At 57.8% G+C, this 22,516-nt stretch overlaps 2 protein-coding genes across 3 annotated transcripts in view; both read right to left on the bottom strand.

Moving 5' to 3' along the window:
- Positions 1 to 205: 205 nt before the first annotated feature.
- HHATL (hedgehog acyltransferase like) lies at positions 206 to 14,070 on the bottom strand. 2 transcript variants are annotated; one of them, XM_012460102.3, is made up of 12 exons: positions 11,497 to 14,070; positions 9,707 to 9,825; positions 8,771 to 8,838; positions 8,109 to 8,222; positions 7,820 to 8,014; positions 7,285 to 7,494; positions 6,674 to 6,845; positions 6,195 to 6,339; positions 6,040 to 6,075; positions 1,087 to 1,288; positions 601 to 742; positions 206 to 411 (listed from the first exon to the last, which is right to left on the bottom strand). In XM_012460102.3, the coding sequence occupies exons 2-12, from the start codon at positions 9,810 to 9,812 to the stop codon at positions 287 to 289; spliced, it is 1,515 nt and encodes a 504-aa protein (XP_012315525.2). In that variant the 5' UTR covers positions 9,813 to 9,825; positions 11,497 to 14,070; the 3' UTR covers positions 206 to 286. The 2 variants fall into 2 exon arrangements, with proteins under 2 accessions (XP_012315525.2, XP_012315526.2); XM_012460103.2 differs by lacking the exon at positions 11,497 to 14,070 and adding an exon at positions 10,100 to 10,336.
- A 1,251-nt stretch (positions 14,071 to 15,321) lies between these two features.
- CCDC13 (coiled-coil domain containing 13) overlaps positions 15,322 to 22,516 on the bottom strand; it is a 50,271-nt gene continuing 43,076 nt past the window's right edge. Inside the window, exons 14-16 of the mRNA XM_021666620.2 lie at positions 21,118 to 21,272; positions 18,088 to 18,202; positions 15,322 to 17,562 (exon numbers count right to left, since the gene is read on the bottom strand). Coding sequence (XP_021522295.1) covers positions 17,403 to 17,562; positions 18,088 to 18,202; positions 21,118 to 21,272 — 430 coding nt within the window. The 3' untranslated portion in view covers positions 15,322 to 17,402. The remainder of the gene's footprint in view (positions 17,563 to 18,087; positions 18,203 to 21,117; positions 21,273 to 22,516) is intronic.

Here is a 22,516-nt window from a genome sequence, read left to right as displayed (position 1 = left end):
CGGGCAGGTGTTTTGAAGCCCTGGGGCTCCAGGGCTTCACGGCTGGGCTGCCTAGTCGATGGTCACTGGCCTCCAACTGCTGTCCCCTCCACTCCATGGGTGGAAACCCCTGCCCCCCGCCCGAGGCCCGGAGCCGCCAGCTCCTCAGCCACCATGGATGTGGGGCCAGGGGTCTGTGGAGAGAAGGGGCGGGGAGCAGCCAGGCTGTGGTAGAAAAGTCATTTATTTGGTCCGGCCTCATCTGGCCGGGAAGAGCTGAGCAGAGCCCGTCCCTCTGCCCTCCCTCCTACTCCAGCTTCTCTTTGTCCTGCCTCTGTTCCTCCTCCAGTGCCAGGGTTCGCTCACGCTCCTTCACCAGCTGAACACCACAGTAGGTGACGAACAGGACGGCCAGCGTGGTCTGGGGGAACCCTGTGTGGGGAAGGGGTCGCAGATGCTCAGGCAGCTCCGCATCCACGGCGACTTCTCCTGCCATCCTTGTCCCGGCGTGATGGGCCCTCCCTGCTGGGTCCCCGGGCTGATGGGGGGTAGGAGACATTCTGGAAGGTCCCGGTCCTTGAGGCTACCCCGGACGGGGTATCTCCACACCCCGTCCCTCACCTGTGAGTAGCAGGCGCCGGGCGACCAGCTCTGTGAACTCGAGGCTGTTCAGGCTCACAAGGTTGTACATGATGATGGCCCAGAAGTTCAAGGCTCCAAAGAGGGCCCGGACCCTGCGGGACATCTGCACTGACAGAGAGGCCTGTCCGGTCCAGGGAGGCCAAAGGAAAGAGGCCGTGGTGGGTCAGCAGCCTGGCCCACACGGCCAGTCAGGTCTCAGGGAGCCCCAGGCCAGCTCTCCCTCCCTGTTAAACACGGGAGACAGGTCCGGAGAGAGGGCAAGGCCTGACCAGCACAGTGAGGTCCAGGCGCTCCAGCCCATAGAAGGGAGGGAGGGCTGGATTCCCACGGAGCACGCCACTGCCCTGACAACTGGGAGGGGCTGGGGAGAAAGTTCTAGACCAGGGGCAAGGGGGTGGACACCTCCAGAAAGCAGCACTGCCCTCCGTGACCCAGCCAGTTCCAGCCCCAGACCTCTCTGCTCACCTCGATTCGTGCTAGCGGCCCCCACTCCGCCAGTTTTTGCACCCAGAGCTCGAAGTTGAGACCAAAGCAGTTAAGGAATGACCACAGGTAGACAATGTCACAAGGCCCAAGCCACAGAGTGGTGATGGCGAACGTGGCCACCGTGGCCGCCAGCTCCGGGATCACGGCGGAATGCTCCCCACCGACGTGGTCATACACGTATCTGCAGGAAAAGCGGGAGAAGACCACCAGGAGTGTGGGAAGGGCAGGGGTGAGATGGGAGAGCACACACAACAGGGCGACCTCCTCAACCTTTCTGACCTCAGGTAGCTGCTCCTCCTCCAACCAACTTCAAATGGTGGCAGGCTCAGCCTGGGGCGTGACAGCTTCTCCAGCTCTGTTTACTCCCGAGACGCTCTCATCCAGACCCAAGATTTCACGTACTACCTCTGTACCAGTGACCCCCAAGTCTGTCTTTAGCCTAGTCTCTCCTGATTTGCATATCCAGTTGCTACCAGCCATGTCACTTGAATGACAGATTCCCCTGTCCCTGCTCAAACCCCGCTCCAGACATGCCCGTCTTGCTCCCTTCACCTGGTACTCTCTGTCCCACATCTTACCATTCAAATCTCAGTTCAAATGCCACCTCCTTGGAGAAGGCTGCCCAGGCCCCACTAGAGAAGCCCCTATCCTGTCGCCGACTTCTGTCCCATTGCACGTTTTAGCTTCTTCATAACACTGACCACTCTCTGAAGCTTCTCCTTCATGTGTTTGACCTGTTTATGGTCTGTCTCTCCCCACTAGACTGTAAGCTCCACGAGGTCAGGGTCTTTGCCATGTTCACGGCTCTACCCCAGGGCCTAGAACAGTGCCTGGCACATAGTAGGTGCTCAATAAATATTTGTTAAATAAATTCAGCAGAAGACCCATGAATAACCAGCCTCTCCATTCCTCGACCTCCTCATTTCCGATGGCTTTTTTCTCCACTCCACCTTAACCACTCACACCCATGGCCACACCCCAACTTCGTCACCACTTGAAAGTTCGCTCCTTCCTAATTCCCACTCTTTGCCCAACCCCTCTTGACCTCCTGGCCTCCCAGCTTCCGTTCTTCAATCCCACTGGACTTGTGACCCTCTCATCTTCACCACCATCCTTAGTAGGATTAATCCAATGAGTCATCACTATAAACAATCTAAGAACTCTTATTCCGAGAGAGATCCAAGATGGCTGATCACTAGCAGCTCGGGATTGTACCTCCCAGTGAAAGCGCAGAGAACGAGAGGACGCCACACTTTCAGATGAATTTTTGTTGCTCACGGACCAGGAGATTCCCAGCAGAGGAGCCCCACGGGTCGCCAGTGCGACTCTTGTGGCCGGCGCGGCGGAGATCCCCGGGAGCCAGACCGGAGATTCCTGGGCAGAAGAGCACCATGAATCTTAACACCGCTGTTTTGGCCGGCGCAGTGGGTTGCTCAGATTTCAGTACTGGGAATCAGCAAGTTGGACGTCCACTCAGAGACCTAATTAGAAAGTCAGTAATTACAAAGACGACAGATGGATAAATTTATAATGAAGGGAAGAAACCAGCCTAAAAAGGTAGAGAATACTCAAAATCAGAACGCCTCTCCCTCTACAGGGGATCACAGTTCCTCATCAGCAACGGAACAAGGTCTGATGGAGAACGAGTGCGTTCCATTAACAGAAGTAGGCTTCAGAAAGTGGATAAGAAACTTCTGTGAATTAAAAGAACTTGTTCTAACCCAATGCAAAGAAACTAAGAACTTTGAAAAAAGGTTTGACAAAATGCTAACGAGACAATTTGGAGAGGAATATAGGTGAATTAATGGAGCTGAAAAACACAACATGAGAACTTTGCGAAGTATGCACAAGTTTTAACAGTCGAATTGATCAAGCAGAAGAAAGGATATCAGAGGTCGAAGACCAACTTAATGAACTAAAATGAGAAGTCAAGATTGAGAAAAAAGGATAAAAAGGAATGAGCAAAGTCTCCAAGAAATATGGGACTATGTGAAAAGACCTAATCTACGTTTTATAGGTGTACCTGAATGTGACGAAGAGAATGAATCCAAGTTGGAAAATACTCTTCAGGATATCATTCAGGAAAACTTTCCCAACCTAGTAAGATAGGACAATATTCAACTCCAGGTAATACAGAGAACACCACAAAGATATTCCTCAAGAAGACCAACCCCAAGGCACATAATCGTCAGATTCATTAGGATTGAAATGAAGGAGAAAATACTAAGAGCAGCCAGAGAGAAAGGTCAGGTTACCCACAAAGGGAAACCTATCAGACTTACAGCAGATCTCTCAGCAGAAACCCTACAAGCCAGAAAAGAGTGGGGGCCAATATTCAACATCCTTAAAGAAAAGAACTTTCAACCCAGAATTTCATATCCAGCCAAACTAAGCTTCACAAGTGAAGGAAAAATAAAATTTTTTGTGAACAAGCAAGTACTCAGAGATTTCATCACCACCAGGCCTGCTTTACAAGAACTTCTGAAAGAAGCACTACACATATAAAGGAACAACCAGTATCAGCCTTTTCAAAAATATACCAAAAAGTAAACAGCATCAACATAATGAAGAACTTACATCAACTAATGGGCAAAACAGCCAGCTAGCATCAAATGGCAGTATTAAACTCACATATATTATTATTAATCCTAAATTTAAATTGACTACATCACCCAATCAAAAGATACAGACAGGCAAATTGCATAAAAAGCCAAAACCCATCGGTATGCTGCATCCAGACCCATCTCACATGCAATGATACACAAAGACTCAAAGGGATGGAGGAAGATTTACCAACCAAACGGAGAGCAAAAATAAATAAATAAATAAAAAGCAGGAGTTGCAATTCTCACCTCTGATAAAATAGACTTTAAAACAACAAAGATCAAAAGAGGCAAAGAAGAACATTACATAATGGTAAAAGGATCAATGCAACAAGAAGAGCTAACGATCCTAAATATACACGCACCCAATACAGGAGCACCCAGATACATAAGACAAGTTCTTAGTGACTTATAAAGAGACTTAGCCTCCCACACAATAACAGTGGGAGACTGTAACATCACATTGTCAATATTAGACTGATCAACGAGATAGAAAATTAACAAGGACATCCAGGACTTGAACTCAGACCCGGAACAAGTAAACTTAATAAACATGTATAGAACTCTCCACTTCAAATACACAAAACACACATTCTTATCAGTACCACATCACACCTATTCCACAAGTGACTACATAATTGGAAGTAAATCACTCCTCAATAATTGCATAGCATTTCATAGGTTTAAATGAAATATTGGTTGGCTCCTTGTTTGTTATTTTCTTCCCTTATTCCTTCCTGTCTCCATTGTTAAGCACAATTATTGGCATAAAAGAGGTTTTCAATTCCCATTTTTAGACTGCATTCTAGCCTGGGCAATAAAGCAATACTCCCGTTCTCTCTCCCGCTTTCTCTTCCTTTTTCTTCCTCTCCTTCATTCTTTTTTTTTTCTTTCTTTAAAAAAAAAAAAAGAACTCTTATTCCTGACTTCTTCCTTCTCACCCACCCACTTTCTCCTCAGCTACACCCGGGCAGCTAAGCCCCATGGGGGAGGCCTCACAGCTTCACATGCTGGAGTTCATAAGCCACCACCTCCAATACCACCTGGGCGCTCAGTGCCAAGGCTTCTCTAGTCGGCTGCTTCTCCCGTGCTCTGCAAGGGTCACTGTGCCCATATGTCCCCGCAGGCATGAGTGGAGAGATGGTATGAGAGGGGGATCCAGGTTGGGCTACAGGGACAGGCACACTGTTGCCTCTTCACGTCCCCAGCCCTGCCTCTCAGCGGATGGCCGTGCCTCCTGCTTCGTGGAGAAGGCTGAGCGTTCAGGCGGAATCCCATTCTTCTCCACACGAACCTGCCTTCCTCCGCATGCACACCGGCTTCTCCTCCTCCTCCCGCCTAAGCCAGGCCTCTGCCTGGAATGAGACGCTGTCACCTCCTTCCTCCTCGGGGACCTCACTCCGTCAGTCACCCCGTACCCTGCACCGCCGTCTCCTCTGCTGAGTGATTCTTCTCGGCGCGCCCCATCCTCCCCTATCTTTGACACACCCTCTCCTCCCTCAGCCACCCTTCTTCCCCTGCAGTCTTCCCACACTCCTCCACCCCTCAGTCGACTTTCCCTTCTTACCTGCCCCTGCCTTGCCCGTGAAAGGCTGCAGACCTCCATGCTACCAGCACTAATCTCGGCCTCCAGCTTCCCTGCGGCCCGGCGACGTCTCACCCAGCTGCCCCCACCAGGCCTGGACAGTCTTCCCGTGGCTTCCAGGGCAGCACAAGGCCTTGATTCTTCTCCTGTCCTCCAACCTCTCTAGTTCTTTCTGCTGGCTCTTCCTTCTCCCTCCAAGCAGAGCTCCTGCAGGCCTCCTCTCGGCCATCCCCGTCTCTTCTCACCCACTCCCTCTCCTGAGGACTCACGCACTCCGGACGCCTGGGACCACTTGCCACACTCGCACGCTCTGAGTTCTCTCAGTCCTCCAGAGCCTCCTCAGGCCCAGCCACCTCCCTGAGTCTCCAGAGGGATATCTCCTGGATTGCAACTAGACATTTCTGAAACTGAAGCCCTCTCTGGAAACTGCCCTCCGTCCTCCCAGGATGGGAAGCTGCATCCAGGCCGCAGATAGGAATTCAGGCATCATCTCCCTCTCCTTCCCGACACCCACACTCAACAGCCATGTCCTGCCCAGGCTGCTGGCTGTGTGACCCCCTCCTGCCACCTCTCTCCCGCTCTGGGGCCCTCACTCAAGTCCTAACTTCTGTATCTTTCACCCAGACCTCTGCTAAGACCTCCTCACTGCTTCCCCTGGCCCAGGGGTGATCCTTTAAAAGGTGGACCCATCTTGGCACTGCTCAGACACCTGGCAGGATGGCTGTGACACCCACCCCCACTCACTTGCAAAGCCAGTCGTTGATGCCACGGTCAAAGTGCCTGTAAGAGGAAAGCAGGCAGGCATGAGCCCTCAGGTGCAGACCCCAGGGAAGCGTGGGGAGGAGGCCAGGGGAAGGTGTGGTCCCGGGGTGCGCCTCCCCGCCCTGGCCGGCACTCACGTTTCCGCGAAGACATAGAGGGCAGTGATGCACTTGGGAGGCTGGGGTGGGTCCAGGTGGTCGAGGCACGCCACGGTGTTGACAACGCCAAAGAGGATGGCCGCCTTCACCCAGTCATACACCAGGTTCGAGTAGGCGAGGCCAGCTGGGGGCAGGGCACCGTCACTGCCTGGGCTTCATCGCGTGGGGTCTGTCCCCATGGGCACCCTGTCCCGCTACTTCCTTCGGGAGACCCAGGCTCTGCCCGCCCCATGGAGACCCCCATGTGTGGAAACCAGCCATGGCTGGCGAGGTGGGTGGGCTCTGTGGATGCTGCTCCGGCCCCACAGGACGAAGCTAATGCCGAGACCTGTGCATTAGAAAGAACAAGCCCCTGCCCCCATGCCCTCAGGTGCTTCCCCAGCTGTGGCACCGTGGGGGTGCAGGGCGCTGTTTTCCTGGGGTGGCAGCCCTCCCCCATCCCTCTTCTGGGGACCCACCAAGGGCACTGTCTGGGAGGCGGCTGGCGAACTTGAGGTCACTGGGGATGGTGAGGATGTAGAAGAAGTGAAAAAAGATGTCCACGACCATGATGGCCGCCACGCTGAGGCCTGCCTGGGCTCGGATGTGCCACAGCTCACCCTCACGTCTCACCGGCTCCGCCTGGCTCACCTGGGGGGATGTGAAGAGTCTGAGGTGGGAGGCAAACCCTGCCTACCTGGGGAGCCCTGTCTGAGGAGTTCACCAACTACTGGGGGCGGGAGGGGACATGGCTTTATCCAGGAGTCCTGCCTGAGGGTGGAGACACGAGTCATCCTGGAGTCGGGGGAAGATTTGAAGACAGCCACCGGAGACCCAGCACTGTCCTGGGAGCCCCATTTGAGTGGGAGGGGAATAGCCATGGCCTGGGAGCCCTGTCTGAGAGAAGACACGTGTCTCCACCCTGGGATCCCTGCTGGAGGGGAAAGGAGGCCCCGTCCTGGGGTCTGAGGAGGGAGGGGACACATGCTTCAACTTGGGATCATGCCTGAGGATGGGGCGTTCTACCCGGGAACCCGAATCTGAAAGGGAGATTGAGCCTGTTCTAGACGCCCGCGGCGCGTCCCCTCACCTGGGCGTGGAAGCGGTCGAAGGTCATGACGGGCCCGAAGAAGAAGAAGGGCAGGTAGAAGTTGTACTTGAGCAGGTCGGCCAGGGAGTAGCGGCGGTCGGGGCGGGCACAGCTCTCCAGCGCAAAGCTGGTGCAGCGCAGCACCGTGAAGCCGCTGCCGCCGTGGAACAGCACCTCTTGAAGATCAAAAGTGCCTGTTACAAACCCACTCTGGAGGAAAAGAACAGGCCGCCAGCTCACCAGGGTGCTCCTGGCTTTCCACAGGGGCCCAGCCTGGTCCTGCCCCTTCCTCTCTTCCAGAGCCAGTTAACTTTGGCCATTGCTCCGTCCCAGCAACGTGAGGAGCCTGGAATGAGCTGGTCAGCTCCTCCTGCGATGCAGGTGGTCGCCTTGTGGCCAGAGCACACCCAAAGGCTTGAAGACAGGTGGGAAAGCGAAGGGAACACTTGGGGATGCTTGGGGGGCAAGGACTTTGGATGACGTGAGAGGTTTGGGATCTTATCCCGACACCGTCTACCCCTGCACCAGGGCATACCTGCCAGGAGATGAGAGGGTCCGTCTTGAAGGAGGCCAGGCTGGCCAGGCCCAGGCCAAGACAGAGCCAGGGCCGGCCCAGGAGCGAGGCCACATAGAGGCCCACGCAGTGACCGAGCAGCAGCAGCATGTACCAAGGCCCCATTGTGCCCATCACGGCCAGGGCCCCGTACACGGCGTACATCCAGGAGCGGAGCTGTGGACGGGGAGGAGGCTTCAGTTTTGCCCCATAAGTGGGGGTGCCACCCCAGGAGGGGTTTCCCACAACCCTTGTGGTGAAAGAGGCTCACCTGGGGGGCCACCATCGTGCAGAGTTTAGCAAACAGCACGTGTCCAGAGAGGGCGAAGACGATGACATTGCGGAAGGACGTGAACCACATCACCCACTCGAAGTCGGCCACATCCTGGGCAGCCGGGGCAGGAGGTGGGGCAGGTTAGGGTGGGAGACGGGCTGGTCAGAGCCCACACCTTCCCCGCCTTCGTGTTCTTCTTTTATTATTATCATGTTTAAATTTAATAATAATTACTATTTTTACCACTGGCTAACCCAACACGTCCTCTATGCAAACACAAGAGCAGGGCCTCCAGGCCTCCCCAGTCCTCTCCGAGGGAATTGGCAGGCAGGTGGGTAGAAAGGAGTGAAGGCACCGTGGGGGCTCCTCCTGGCCCCCACGCCTTGCCTGCCATTCCCCTTACTGCTGTTTCTGGGAAGGGAGGTGCTGGAGGCTCCGCTGAAGCACCCTCCACTAACGCCACCCATTTCCCAAGGGAGCAGGGCGCGGGCAGGCTCACTGCCCCAGGAGGATACAGGAGGGGCCAGCGGAGAAGCTAAAGGCACCGAAGCTCCAGTCGGAGGCCCCCCGAGCTCCGTGTAACTTGAGGACCTCCGGAACATCGGGAGCCAGCGGAGAAGGGTTGGGATGGGAGGGACCTTGGAGTGTGAGGGACCTACCATCTTCCGGCCAATGTACTCCCAGCCGGGTCGCACAGACTCCCGAAACGCCTTCCTGTGGGCCCCATCTGAGAACAGAGTGTGGCCTCAGGGAGAAGGGCCCTTCATACACCCCACCCCACCTTCCCCCGTGGACAAGGCTGCCCCCACCCTGGGGAGTGAGGGCGTACGGAGCAGGGTGCAGGTCTGGGTCTCTCTGGGCTTTGCTGTGTGTCTGGGTCCAGGCTTCTGACTCTGTCTGTGTCTGTGTGTGTGTATATTGTGTTTATGTGTGTATGTGTGTATGTGTGTGTGTCTGGATCCAGGCCTCTCTGTATGTGTGTGTGTGTGTGTGTGTTGGAGTGTGTGTGTCTGCGTCCAGGACACTGTGTGTGTGTCCTTGTGTGTATATATGTCTGTGTGTTTGTGTGCGTGTCCATATGTCTGGGTCCAGGTCTCCGACTGTGTCTGTGTGTGTGTCAGGGTATGTGTGTCTCGGTCTAGGTCTCTGTGTGTGTGTGTGTGTGTCTGTGAATGTGTGTCTGAGTCCAGGCCTCTGTGTGTGTGTGTGTGTGTCCAGGCCTCTGTGTGTGTGTGTGTGTGTCTCTGTGTGTGTGTCTGTGTGTGTGTGCCTGTGTGTGTCCATGTGTGTCTGTGTGTGCGTCTCTGTGTGTGTCCATGTGTGTCTGTGTGTGCGTGTGTCTCTGTGTGTGTGTCTGTGTGTGTGTGTGTGACTCTATGTCCATGTCTCTGTAGTGTGTCTGCACCTGGCTCAACCCAACGCCCAGTGCCTAACTGAGATGGGAGCCCCAGGCTGAAAAGGGAGGTCCAACCCCAGGACTCCTGTTAGGAGTACCCTGGATCTGGAGCCTGAAAGTTTCTGGCCTTGCTTGTTGGAACCCTGAGGCCCCCAGGGGAAGAAGGGTCCTGCCCCCCTGCCCCCAGCACAGTCGTTACCTTGTGAGGCCTCAAGGAGGCCACGGCCAGCATAGGCCAGGGCCCCACTCAGCACCAGAGAGTACAGGCCCAGCTCAGCCGCCGGCAATGCTGTCTTGATGCGCATAACCTAGACAGGGCTGGGGAGACAGGCCGTGTGAGGGCATTGCCGTCTCCAGCCCTGCCTCGACCCACCCCCTGGCCCATCACCCCAGTGAGGACCCCGCTCTGAAGAGAGATTGCCCCACCCGCCCCTTGGGGACCTTGTGCCATCACTCTGCCTGCTCCTGTGCCCCCCACTGCTCGCAGGCCACCCAGCACCGTGCCCATCCCAGCTGCTGCTCCTGTCCCCACCCCACCCATCAAGGCTCTTGCTGGCAGAGTCCTCACTCGCAGCCTGCCTGCCTCCCTCACCTTGATTTACATCTTCAGGCCTTCCAGAGGCCCCGCCCTCTGTCAAACCCGCTCCTGCCAAGGCCCCCATGACCTTCGTGCGTCCATCTCTATCACTGCAATCAGGTTCTGGCTGCAGAGTCCCACCCCGTTCGGTGAGTCTCATTCAGCTCCTCGCAAAGCCCCAGCCTCTCTAAGACCCCCTTCTCTGACTCCCACGCCCCTCCCTGAGATCCCGTGACCTCCGCAGGTGCTGCGCCTACAGCCAAGCCTCCACCCCTCGCCTGAGCCTCCAACCTGTCACTTGACACCCTGCCCCCAACACGGCCCGGCGCTCCAGCTGCCGCTTCCCAGTCCCTGCCCGTGTCCGTGACCACACTGCCCACTCCCTCAGCACCCCGTGGATCCAGGCCCCAGGCGCCGGCTGGCGGCTGTGCTGTTTGAGGAGGTGCCCTGGAGGGGTGGATGTGGGAGGAGTCCGAGAGGGTGCTGGCCGCTGTCCAAGGTGCTGACCAGAATCAGGCCCTGGTTGAGCCTGGCCACTCTCTCCCGCCAGGGCCTGGCTTGTCCCCTGGAGTCCTGCTGGGCCGCCCTGTGGCCTCAGCTAGCATCTCTGCCCTTCCTACCCTGCTTCGGCCTGGCCCAGGGGCTTCCTAAGGACCCCACGGGTACCGACTCAGCGTACAAATTAAAGGGATGAACATGTCCCGGCACCTCCTGGGCTGATGGGGCCAAGAGGTGGTTGATGTGGCCCTTTTGCCCACCCTCGATCCTCCCCCAAATTCCCAGTACTGCAGCCATCTCCCCAGGCCCCCGAGGTCAGAAGTCTCCTCGTACAGATGGAGGGGTCACGGACCAGAGAGGGGCAGGGGCCTGTCAAGGTCACACAGCAGACCTGGGACAGGCTTCTGCCCACCTCCCCTCAGGATCAGGTTTCTCAGTGAGCCCCTCTGGAATCTTGCATGAGAGAAGACCACCACTGTCGCTGCCCACAGCAGAGGCTGCCGGCCAGAGAGTGGAGGGACCTCCTCACCAGCTGGGTGGGGGTGGAGAGGCCCTGGGGATCAGGTTAATAGAGCAGGAGCTTGAAACCAGAGCTTGGTGAAGAGCCTGAGAAATAGCTTTGTCAGCTGCCTCCCACTCGCCACTTTCCAATTTTAGCTCCCCATGGCCGGTGCGGGTGTCCCCAGCAAGGCCTCTGCGAGGAGCTGGCCCCCAGCTTGGGGCCTCTCCTGATAGACCCTCGGATGGGGGCTGGCCTGTGGACACAGGGGCATCCTCTTTCCCCTGGTCCTGCCTGCCCCTGATGCCCTTGGGGTAAAACCCCCTTTGGGGTCTGTAATTTGGGTTGAGGGCCTGGGGTGTGCCCCGCAAGTCTCAAGAGCCCCAGAGTAGCTGCATCCCCAGCTGGCACTGACCTTGAGGAGTCTGCGAGGGACCCTGGCACACTGCCCACCTCGGGCTCTGGGGTCCTGCGTCCAACTGTCCGTCCGTCCGACAGGCTGAGCTCTAGGGCCACAGTGGGGTGTGTCCAGCCCTGGGGTCCCCACCCCCGCGAGGTTATGAGTGGTGAGTGGTGACAGCGGGAGGAGGAGGGGGAGGAGGAGGTGGCCTTCCTGAAGTGGAGCTGAGCAGAGTGGAGCTGAGCTGAGTGCTGCAGAGCTGTGGCCACAGGGAGCCGAAGGGAGGATCCTTGGAGGGGGGCGGGTGCTGGGGGGAAGGGTGTCCAGTAGCATAGGCTCAGACAGGGACACCTGGGTCTCTCTTCAGCCTGTCTCCTCTGGCTCCTAGAGAGCCTGTGCCTCTCTCACTGCTACCCAGGACTTCCCTCGTCCAGGAAGACTTCCTGGTGGCCCCACCAGCCTCTCCAGGCTTGTGAGCCCTGCCCCTACCGCAGCCACATACACTCACAGCATGCGCACACTTTCACACCTGGGCTCCAAGGACTCCAGCCACCTCCCCCTTTATGTAAGACCTCCTAGGGACTATCCCAGGGCAGAACTCATCTTGCCCCCTGCCCTGGTCCTTTTCATTATGCAGTGAGTCCTGGCTGGCCACACATCAGTGCCTGAGGGAGGGCTGACTTGCCTGATGGGACTGGAAGTGGCATGGGACATGTGGCTGAGAGGGGTCCCCACAGGCCAGCCCTGTCCCATACAGAGTGTCCTGGATGGAGGGTGCCAGCAGGGTCACTTGGCAAGGCTTGTGGATACTTAGAATGGCTGGCATCCTCTTGATGGCAGAGTGGAGGCAGACAGGAAGACAGGAGTGCTCCTGACCAACTGGGGGTCCTGGTGTGACAGGGCCCTCATTTTGGAAGGGAGCATCAGCCCTGGACACCTGAGGGGAAGAGTATCCTGAAGATGCTCCTGAGATTAAGAACTTCTGACAGTGCCCCCTCGGATGAGGCCGAGTCATGGGGAGCTGTGTGTGTCTGCGCCATCTGTGCAGGCCTGCGCACATGTGTGCCATGGGGAGGCTCTGGGGGGTAGGGGGAGCTCCGTGGCTGTGGTCCGTCACAGGACAGCTCCTGGAGCCCCTGCTGATCCTGTGACGCCAGCTTCAGGCTCAGCTCAGGCGACAGGAAGGAGGCACTGCTTCCCACCCACCAGGGCCCAGGAATGGGAGAGAATGTGCTGGCCGGAGGACAGCAAGGAGACCCCCAACATACACACGCACACAGGAAACAGAGGACGCCGAGAAGCATGAGTGCTGACCACCGCACAGTGCAGCCTGGGTTAACGCCGTGGTGGGTAATGGCCACCAGAGAGGCCAGCACCAGGGAGGGAATGGTACCCGAGCCAGACTTGGGGCTTCAGGAGGGCTTCCTAGAGGAGGAGTGAGTGGTTGTTAGGAGTAAGTTAATCACAGTGGCAGGACGTACAGGGATTAACTACTCAGTGTCGCCACCGCCCACAGGGAAGGCGTCACCATTGTCTGCAGGTGGAAGAAGAACCTGGCACCTGAGGAAGCCGAGTAGCTGGGTCAGTCCCGTAAGCTCCTGGCACTGACCGCCCTGTAGGGTGAGAAGCCTGCACACCCACACCAGGCCCCTCACGAGGCTGGAGGAAGCAGACAGGGTGGTTTGACCCGAGTTAAGAACACAGGTTCAGCCAATTGACGACCTGAGCTGGTGTGATCTACATCTTTGGGCCTCAGACCCTCAGCTGTGAAATGGGCATACCGCTGGCTCTGGCTCTCACGGGGGTGGCAGGGGTACCGGCGACTCACTCCATGACAGGCCTCGCTCATAAACAGAGGCTGCTAGACAGCCACAGACAGCCTGGCCCCCGAGGCTGAGAGGCTGGTTTCACACACAGCAGTGAGGGTTTCCCAGGTGATCCACGCATGGCAGGGTCTGCAGGGAGTGTGGTGGGCGGGAAAGGCAAGAGGTGGAGGGCTAGGGAGGCCCCATGGTCTGACCTGTGTGAGGGCACCTGGCAAGGCCAGCCCACACGAGGGGCAGGAAGCTGACTAAGACCAGCACTTGGCCCTGCGGCCACCTCCCAAATGCCACAAGGGCCCTGGGAAAGATGCCGTGGGGAGTGGGGACAATTCTCTCAAACCCGAGTCTTTTTTCAGTGCTTTTTTGGTTGTTTGTTGCTCCAAATAAAACGGTAGGAAAGTATCCTCTGTGTTTGCAAGTGTGCGCGTGACTGTTTGACCAGCTGTGTGTGGAGTCTGTGTGTGGTTTTGTGTTGTATGTTGTTCACAGCATGTGTTTGCTGAGTGTGTGCGCTGTGTGTATTGCTTGTGTGTGCACATGTATCGTACATACGTGTGATGTGTGCACTCTGCATGTGTGTGTTGTGTGCTGTGTGTGCAAGGTTGAGGGATATAGTAGAGACAGTGTATATAAAGGCACACCAGTGGGAGAAGGTGGGCAGACGTCGTGCTCAGAGCTGGCTGTGGGCTGGCCAGGGGTGGGGAGGAGAAGCTGGTTCTGGCCCCTAGTTGTGGGGGGCCCAGAGGAGCACACGCACTGGAGGTCACCCTGCCCTGGGCTCCTGGGAGCCAGCTCAGCTGTGGAGCCCCAGAGGCCCCCATGGGGACAGTGGCCACACCACACCCACGGCTCGGCCAGGTCTGACCCGTCAGTGCTGGTACCAGAGCACCTGCCTGGGGTGTGCCAGGGAGAACCCCCGCCCTCACGCGAGGCAGCCCTGCCCCTCAACCCGCTGAGGCACCTGCATGCTCCCCTCCAGCTGCCGCCTCGCGGCTCTGGCCAGGGCCCCTGGCGTCTGGGCCCCCCACCTGTTGCCCACCTGCCTGAGGGATCGGGAGGCCATCCTCAGGGTGCCAGGGACAGACGTGCTGCCCGGGAGCAGACTGGCACTAACCTGACAGGCCCGCTGCCTGGCTCTGCGCCTGGCTCACCTGGGTTGGGTTTCTCAGGGTCCCTATCCTTGGCCCCTTTGACCACCTCCTTCCCTTGAAAATCCTTCTCGCAGGCTCTCCCCGCCTTCCCTTTACCCTCCTTGCTCCTTTGCCCAGGGAAGCCCCGTGGTGCCGCAGTCTGGCCAGGCGTCCTTTCCGCCCAGCTCCATCACGGCGTTTCCCACGCCTCTGATTGGACTGGGAACTCCCTGGAAGGAGGAAACAAGTCAGATTCACCTCCATGCCCCTCCCAGGCCCCTCCCAGGCCCACAGAGGCTGGCATGCGGTTGGCACTCACGGACGGCCTGGTGGCCAACTGGCTGGATGGAATGGTGACCTGTGACCAGTCTGTGTCTCTCCCCAGCTGGAGTTCCTGGAGGCCAGGGACTGTGCCTGCCTCACCGTGGCACCTCTGTGCCTGGGGCAGAGGAACTGCTCAACAAGTTCTGGTGAGCGAGTACAGGGAAGACGGAGAGCGAACGTTTGCTGAGCACTTACTGTGTGCCGACAGCTGCTCTGAGCACCGGGCGCTTCATTTCAGCGAACCCTGCAGAGGGTTCCCACGAGGGAACGCAGCAGACCTGATCTAACCAGGCTGGGGGTGGGGCGGTGCTGTGACAGGGACGCACACACACGGCTCACAGCAGTGCTCTCCGGGTCGCCCACATGGTCTGGAAACTGGAACTTTATACCCAGAGTTGGCTGAAATCGGTTTGCCCAAACGTGTGCAAACAAGACTCCCCGTGCCTGCCCGTCTGCAGTTTTTCTCTGCCCTCTTTCTTATATAACTTTTGTTGAAATCAATCTATACATTCATGTCCCTTGTACAGAAACAGAGAACTAATAATTACCGAAACGACCTTGGGCTATTGACACATATGTTAATAACAGCCCCCAGAGGGAGGATTTTATTGTCCCCAGTTTATAGATTAGAATGTGGAGGATCAGAGAGGTTACACTACTTGCCCAAGGCCACACAGCTGGTAGGTGGGGAGAGAAGCATGCCCCAGGCACCCCCGCCTGTTCAGACTCCATGACTGATGCCCTTCCTCTCTCAGACCGAGCCCAGGAAGGGCAGCAGAACCACCCTGGAAAGGCTGGCGTGTAGGTCACGCCACCTCTGCACTTCCCTGACGTGACCCTGAGGAAGGACGGCTGGTCCCGCACCTGCCTCTCACTCCCTGGAGCTGCCCTGAGGCCAGAGCCTGTACCCCACACACTCATCACCCTCGGGCTCCCCAGCGCTGCAGAAGAAGGAGCCGACTCCTCCGTGTTCAGACCCAGCATCCCTGAGGCCCACCCCTCGCTGTCACACACAGTCCCCTCCCAGCACAGACCCTCTCTCTCCTGACTCTCTGCCTGGCCATTTTCCTTCACAAGGAACCAGAGAAAAACTCTTCCTTCCCAGAGACCCTTAGGACCCCATAAGAACCAGCAGTTCTTCTCAGTGGTCTTTGCTCTGCCTTGCTGTGGGAGCTCCATGCAGGGTCAGAGGCTTCCTGAGGAGTGGCAGCTGGCACGGAGTCCCTCCGTAGCCCCATCCCCAAGGAAGGGGCTGAGAAGACGGTCCCAGGAGCCCCATGGCTTTTCCTGGGGAAGGGAGTGTTTTCACAGCAGGGGCACCTGCATGTGTGCATCGCTGCACAACAACACACAAGCGGCTGTCTTCACATGTGGGAATGTGTCCACAGCCACGTGTGTGCTCTTCTGCACCAGGGCCTCTGTGAGTGTGCACACGGAGAGGCCTGTGTGCATGCACAGCTGCATGCTCCTGAATTGCATTGGTGTGCATCTGCAGCGCTGTGTGGGCCTATGGGTGCACACGTGTGGCCAGGGTATCTGAGGTTGGGGTGTGTGGCTATGGGGAACCCTCTGTGGGGACACTCATTCCTGTAGCTGTGAGTAGTTACAGCTGAGAAAGGGCAACACTGTGACAGTCACACAGAGGCCTGCAGACCTTTAGGGTCCCCTGCAGCAGCCCTCCCAGACCACCATGGCGAGGAAGGTGCACTGTACCTTCAGCTGGAGCCACTGCCTCAAAACCCTGCTGCCTGAAGCTCCAGCCGAGCCCCCCTCGGCCCTCTGCCACCAGCACCCAGCAGCTGCAGTCTTGGTGAGCAGGAGGTGCTTGGGGCAGCTGCCTGGGGGTGGGGCCGTCCAGTGGCGGGTGGGCACACCGGCCCCGGCTAACCTCTCAACGGCAAGCCTCTGGTTCTGGGTCAGGCGGACTGCAGTTAAACGTTAGTTCAGCTTCTTTCTGCGACCCTCAGTTTCTTTAACCGTCAAATAGGGTGACAATCCCCTGGAGGACTGGGTGGGGCCAGGCTTCCACAGTAGATGCTACTCACTGGGAGCTGCAGTGACTATGAGAATACTTATTATTATTACAAGTCCGAGGGTCTGCATCTGGGGCAGAACCTGAGGGCGGCTGACAATCTGGCTGAGGGCACAGTGCCCCAAGTCTGTGCAGGGTGTGGACGGCTACAGATGGAGCCGGGATGGGGTGAGGGGACAGGGTGGGGCTGAGTGGCATGGGATGTGCCCAGCCAGAGTAACCAAGGGCTCTCCTGTGTGTGAGGCCGTGGGGCGTCCACAACGAGCACCTGCCCCAGGGACGCATCTGTCCATTCGCAGCCGCCCTGCTGTCCCGGAGCTCTCGCCTCTGCCAGCGGGCCGCCGTGCCTCTCCGCTGCTGCAGCCGGGCCGGCCCAGGGTCTCCTTAGTGTCCCTCCAGGGCTTCTCTTCTGCCCTCCTGGCCTGAGGCGTCGGTTTCGGTCATCCTGAAGGAGCCTCTTCTGGTGGAAGCAGCTGACCTGGCTGCCCTGGGCCGGCTTCCTGGAGCAGATGGAGCTGGGGTGTGTGGCTATGGGGGACCCTCCATGGCGCAGTCTTGCCCTCTCCAGACCCGAGGCTGCCCACCCGGCCAGGCCGACGCTGGGCTGTCACCCTACTGCTTGTCCGTCTTCTGCTGCCGCAGGGCCTGCAGGAAGACACTTTTCACCTGGCCCAGGATCTCACGGTACATCCGGAAGTCCTCCTCCTTTCCCCGCAGGGCGCGGGCCAGGGCAGCCTTCAGCATTTCATTCTCCTCCCCCTGGACGGCCAGCCTGGACCACAAGACACAGTGCTTAGCGTGGCCGGCGCTGCACACAGGTGCGTGGGTGGGAACGTGGCTGCCGGCACGGCTGCTCTTCAGGCTCAGGGCCCCTCTGACCCATCCCCTCCTCTCAGACTCTTGGGGATACCGTGGATTCCTCTCTAAGGGCCTGGCTCCCTGCAACCCTAAGCTGCCTCAAGACAGCTTAGAAACTGAGTTCTGATTGGTAGAGGGCCCTGTCTTTCCTTTCCCATGGCTGCGTGGGATCTTAAAAGGTTTAACTTGGCGAGAAACTGAGTTTAGTGATTCATGCTTGATAAACTTTCTCTTGGACTATGGGTCATCAGCATTGGGGCCGGACCCTCTGTCCTCTGAAGACCTGTCCCTGAATTACAGGCCCGGAATCCAGGACCAAGCAGGACCAGCCTTCTGGGCAAATGAGTCACAAGTGCAAGGGGAGGGACATAGCCCTCTGCCCCTGGAGGCGCCTCCACCCAGACAACCCTACTCTTTCAGGAAGGCGGGCGGGGGGCACCTCGTTGTCAGCTCTTCCATTTGGGATTCCGTGGGCACGTCGGAGAGTTGGGCAGAGGATGGGTCCTTCTTCTCGCTCCCGGCTGGGTTGTGCCTGGCGTTGGAGGTGGGCAGACCTGTGGGGCAGCAGCAGCCACTCTGTGAGGAGGCCACGGCCCTGGCTAGCACCTGCTTCTCCTCCCCCACCGCCCACTGCCTGCGTCTCCACACGGTGAAACGGCGCACCGCCTTCGGACGCAGGGCAGCTCTGAGCTCTGCTTCCCCGGAGCCGGCCCTGGCGCCTCCTCTGCACGACTCTGCCTGGGCTCCGGCCTCGGCTACAGCCCTGACTCTGCCTGCTTTGTACCAAGGTGGTTGGTTCCTCACCTCCCTGTCTCCATCTTTATACTTTACAAGCTTCTGGTAATTTACTTTCTTTTTTTTTGAGACAGAGTCTTGCGCAATCTCCACTCATGGCAGTCTGTGCCTCCCGGGTTCAAGCGATTCTTGTGCCTCGGCCTCCTGAGTAGCTGGGACAACAGGTGCCTGCCACCATGCCCAGCTAATTTGTGCATTTTTTGCAGAGACAGGGTTTCACCATGTTGGCCAGGCTGGTCTCGAACTCCTGACCTCAAGTGATTCACCCACCCCGGCCTCCCAAAGTGCTGGGATCACAGGCGTGAGCCACCATGCCTAGCCTGGTAATTCGTTTTCAAAACGAGAAGCCAGCTGGGCCTGAGGTCTGGGCTGCAGGCTGAGCCGACTCACTGAACCTGATGCCCTCATACCAGTGGTCCCCATCCAGGCCAGCAGCTTCAGACCAGGAAGCCGGTGATCCAGGGTCCCGGGGTTGAGGGCTACAGAATGCTCACAAAAGGGAGACGAAGCAGCCGGGCGCGGGGCTCACACTTGAAACCCCAGCACTTTGGGAGGCTGAGGCGGGAGGATTGCCTGAAGTCAGGAGTTCAAGACCAGCCTGGCCAACACGGCAAAACCCCGTCTCTACTAAATACACACACACACAAATTAGCCAGGCACGGTGGTGTGCGCCTGTAATCCCTGCTACTTGGGAGGCTGAGGCAGGGGAACTGCTTGAACCAGGGAGGTGAAGGCTGCAGTGAGCCGAGCTCACACCCCTGCACTCCAGCCTGGGCGACAGAGCCAGACTCTCTCAAAAAGAAAAAAGAAAGACAAAGCCCAGCTGGGGTGAACTTGGGCAAAATCACAGCCTCAGAAAAGCTCAGCGCTGAAAAGGCCTCAGCTGGTGTGACCCGCGGTAACTCTCTGGCATCAGCAGACCTGGCTTTCGCCCTCTGCTGAGAGGCCTCGGGCAAACCATCAGCCTCTCTGAGCTGGCTTCCTCACCTGAAAAAGAGGATAATAGTTTCTGCCTCTGGAGCCCTGGCAGCTTCGGGGAATTCCACTGGCTCTCAAGGCCTGTGCGGCTGGGCCACGCGGCCTCCCTGCCGCCTCGCTGTTCCTCCAAGCCTCCAGCTAAGCTTCCATGCACCGACACCTGCTCTTCCCTTGGGGTCTGCAGCCCACACCCGCTCCCCGTTCCTCCGCCTCTGCTCAGATGTCCAGCTACCCGACTGGAGCGGGACTGCATGGGGGATGGAATTGCAAACCCAGTCTCCTCATTTTACGGATGGGCCGGGGCAGGCCGGGAGGTGGTGCTCTGCTCCCTGGAGGGACAGCACTTCGCCCATGTTACAGGCCAGCAGGCAGCCGAGGTCACCGCACGGTTTCCCTCAGGCAGCTGCCCTCACTGTCCAGCGGGGAACAAAGCGACTTCCCGGCTGTGGCTGAGCTCTCCCTGGCTGGAAGTCCTGCTGCCTGCAGGAGGTGGGCCCCAGCCTGCAGAAGCCACACTCCTAGGGGACATATTCCTAAGAGCCCAGGAGGGTCAGCAAGGCTAAGCCCCAGGGACCCTTCTAGCCTGGATTCTCAGAAGCTCCTGGCCCTGCTGGTGGAGGAGAGAAAGCAGGTGGTCCAGCCCCCCTTGTGCCCTACTTCTGGCACAGCCTTCGGAAACATTCGGACCTCATCCGGGCTGAGCACTGAGACCAAGGGTCTGCTCATCCTTGGCGGGGGAGGGGTTGGGGGGCCGCCGGAGTGTTGAGAGAGGTGCAGTGGGGGCAGCAGTACCTCCACTCCAGAGCCTGGAGGGGCTGGGATGGGTGGGATGGGGAGGTCCAAGGAGGCAGGCCTAGGCCCTCCACACGTAGGCCCTCCCTCCCTGGGAGTCAGCCATCCCACACCCACAGCCTGTCCCAGCCCCACAAGATGCGGACGCTGCTGGTCTGGACACCGCACCTTGAGAACCTCTGTGTTAGAGCGACAGACCTTCCAGGTAGGGACAGCATTTCCTAGCGTCCCTCTGCACCTGGCTATGCCCGACTGTCTAGGATCTGGCTGGTAGGATGAGAGCGGAAGTGACACATGCGACCTTGAATGGTAAGGACAGTTTGTCGCCTTCCTCCCCTTCCTGCTGCTGCAGGGAAAGCTCCAGCAGTCATTGTAGGCCAGGAGATGGAAGCTGCATGCTGAGGACAGTGGAGCCACAAAACAGAGGGAGCTCGGGTCCCCAGACCTCTGGTGAGGCTCCTTCCTGCTTATACCAACGCGGCCGCTGCAGGAGGCAGAAAGGGACTCCTCTCCTGCTTCGGCCGCTGCTGCGTGGGCCTCCCCAGCAGACCAGCTTTGCCCACGGCCACCTTGAATGAAGTCAGCTCAGGACAGAGCGTTGAGGGCTGGGGTGGCGGTGGCAGAGGAAGTGGTGGCCAGGGATGCCGGCACTGCCACCTCATGCTGAGGGCTTCCAGGTGGCCGGGCCAAGGCCACATGAGCCAGTGGACTCTGGGGCTCCTGCTTCTGACTGGGAGGCCCAGGGAAGAGGACACCCACAGCGGGGCCAGGCAGAGCTCCACCCTGATGGAGGCCCTGCCTCCCACACGCTCGCTGACGGGCTGACGGTGCAGCTGCCTGGCGCCTCTGTTAACAGCAACGCTGCCCCCGCCCCCTGCACGGGGCCTCCTGCGCTGGCCCCTACCTGTTTTGGTCCTGGGGGCGGCTCTCTGGGAGGCTGATGCCCTCCCTGGCTCCAGGCGTGTCTTCTCCAGCTGCTGCTCCAGCACCACGGCGCGGTGTCGCTCCTCCTGCAGCTTCCTCTCCGACTGCAGGAGCTTGCTGCAGCCCTCCTCCACCCTGGGGATTAGAGAGGAGGGTGCCGCATGCCCAGCAGGCAGGGGCAGCCCCCACCCCACCTGCGCAGGCCCTCAGACAGACGGGTGCATCTGACACTGGGTGATGGGACACCTTCACTTTCATCGCAGTAACACAGGGATATGCATTTAAACATCATATGGCTCTCTCCAAGGTTAAAACTGAGAACCACCGGTCCCTTCCCAGCCCCACCATTCTCAGTTCCCGCTCTCTAAAAGCAATCACTCATAATACTCCTCGCTGCTTCTTTTAATATTTACTGCCGTGTTTCTATAGACGCTTATGTTGCTATTTTTAAAAGGTTTAAATATAATCTTTTAATTTCCTGTCGTGCAACATGAGAATTCAGTTTTATTTTAGTGCTCACCCCCTACCAAACAGAATCACCTCTACACATTTTTGGATAAACTGATATTAGGTGGTGTATCAGTTTTCTATCACAGCTATAAAAAACTACCACAAATTTAGCGGCTTAAAACAACACAAATCTATAATCTCACAGTTCTGTAAGCCCGAAGGATGGCAGGCTCAGCGGGTTTCACAGGCCGAGATCAAGGGGTGGGCTGACCTAGGCCCTTCTCTGGAGGTTTCGGGGGAAAATCCACTTGCAGGCCCATTCCGAGTATTGAGAGATTCCAGTTCCCGGTAGCTGGAGGACTGGGGTCCCTGTTTCCTGTGGGCTGTGGGTCAGTTTCGGCTTCTAGGAGCCACCTTGCCCCGCCATCATTAAAGCCAGCTGGATATGCTTATCATGCTTTGAGTCTCTCTGTCCCTCTGACTTCCTCCACAGCATCTCTCAGAATAACCCAGATGGAGATATTTCTCTGCTTTTAAGGACTCAAAAGATTAGATCGAGCCCACCAGATAATCCAGGATAATCTTCCCATTTTAGGGTCCATAACAATAATTATATCTGCAAAATCTCTTTTGCCACATCACGTCAAGCACCCACAGGCATAAGAGCGGGGAGTGAAGGGCACAGACACCTAAAGCCTGCCTGCCACCGCGGTACACTAGGACAGTTAGAGCCGCGGCGCAGAGCGCACTGACGGTCACATTTCCTTTCTCATTTGATTGTTTGCCTTTCTTGGAGTTGGATTACCTCAAGCTTAGTGTGCTGTTTTCTACACGCCCATCATCCATGCGTAGGCCTTGAAGACCTTGCTCTGTGGCTACTGCACGTGCAGGATTGTGGATCGTTTAATCCCACTGGAGCCTGGGCTCAG

Source organism: Aotus nancymaae, unplaced genomic scaffold (genome assembly GCF_030222135.1).
Source record: "Aotus nancymaae isolate 86718 unplaced genomic scaffold, 86718_ANA_hifiasm-v0.15.2.pri h1tg000038l, whole genome shotgun sequence".
Lineage (NCBI taxonomy): Eukaryota > Metazoa > Chordata > Mammalia > Primates > Aotidae > Aotus > Aotus nancymaae.
The sequence above is the reverse complement of the archived record's forward strand: the minus strand, read 5'-3'. Positions and strand labels throughout refer to the sequence as shown.

Coding starts and splice junctions, on each gene's coding strand:
- HHATL (XM_012460102.3), bottom strand. CDS start 9,812: ATGCGCATCAAGACAGCATTGCCGGCGGCTGAGCTGGGCCTGTACTCT. Junction 8,223..8,770: donor AGTACATTGGCCGGAAGATG/GTAGGTCCCTCA, acceptor CCGGCTGCCCAG/GATGTGGCCGACTTCGAGTG. Junction 6,076..6,194: donor CTCTATGTCTTCGCGGAAAC/GTGAGTGCCGGC, acceptor TTCCTCTTACAG/GCACTTTGACCGTGGCATCA.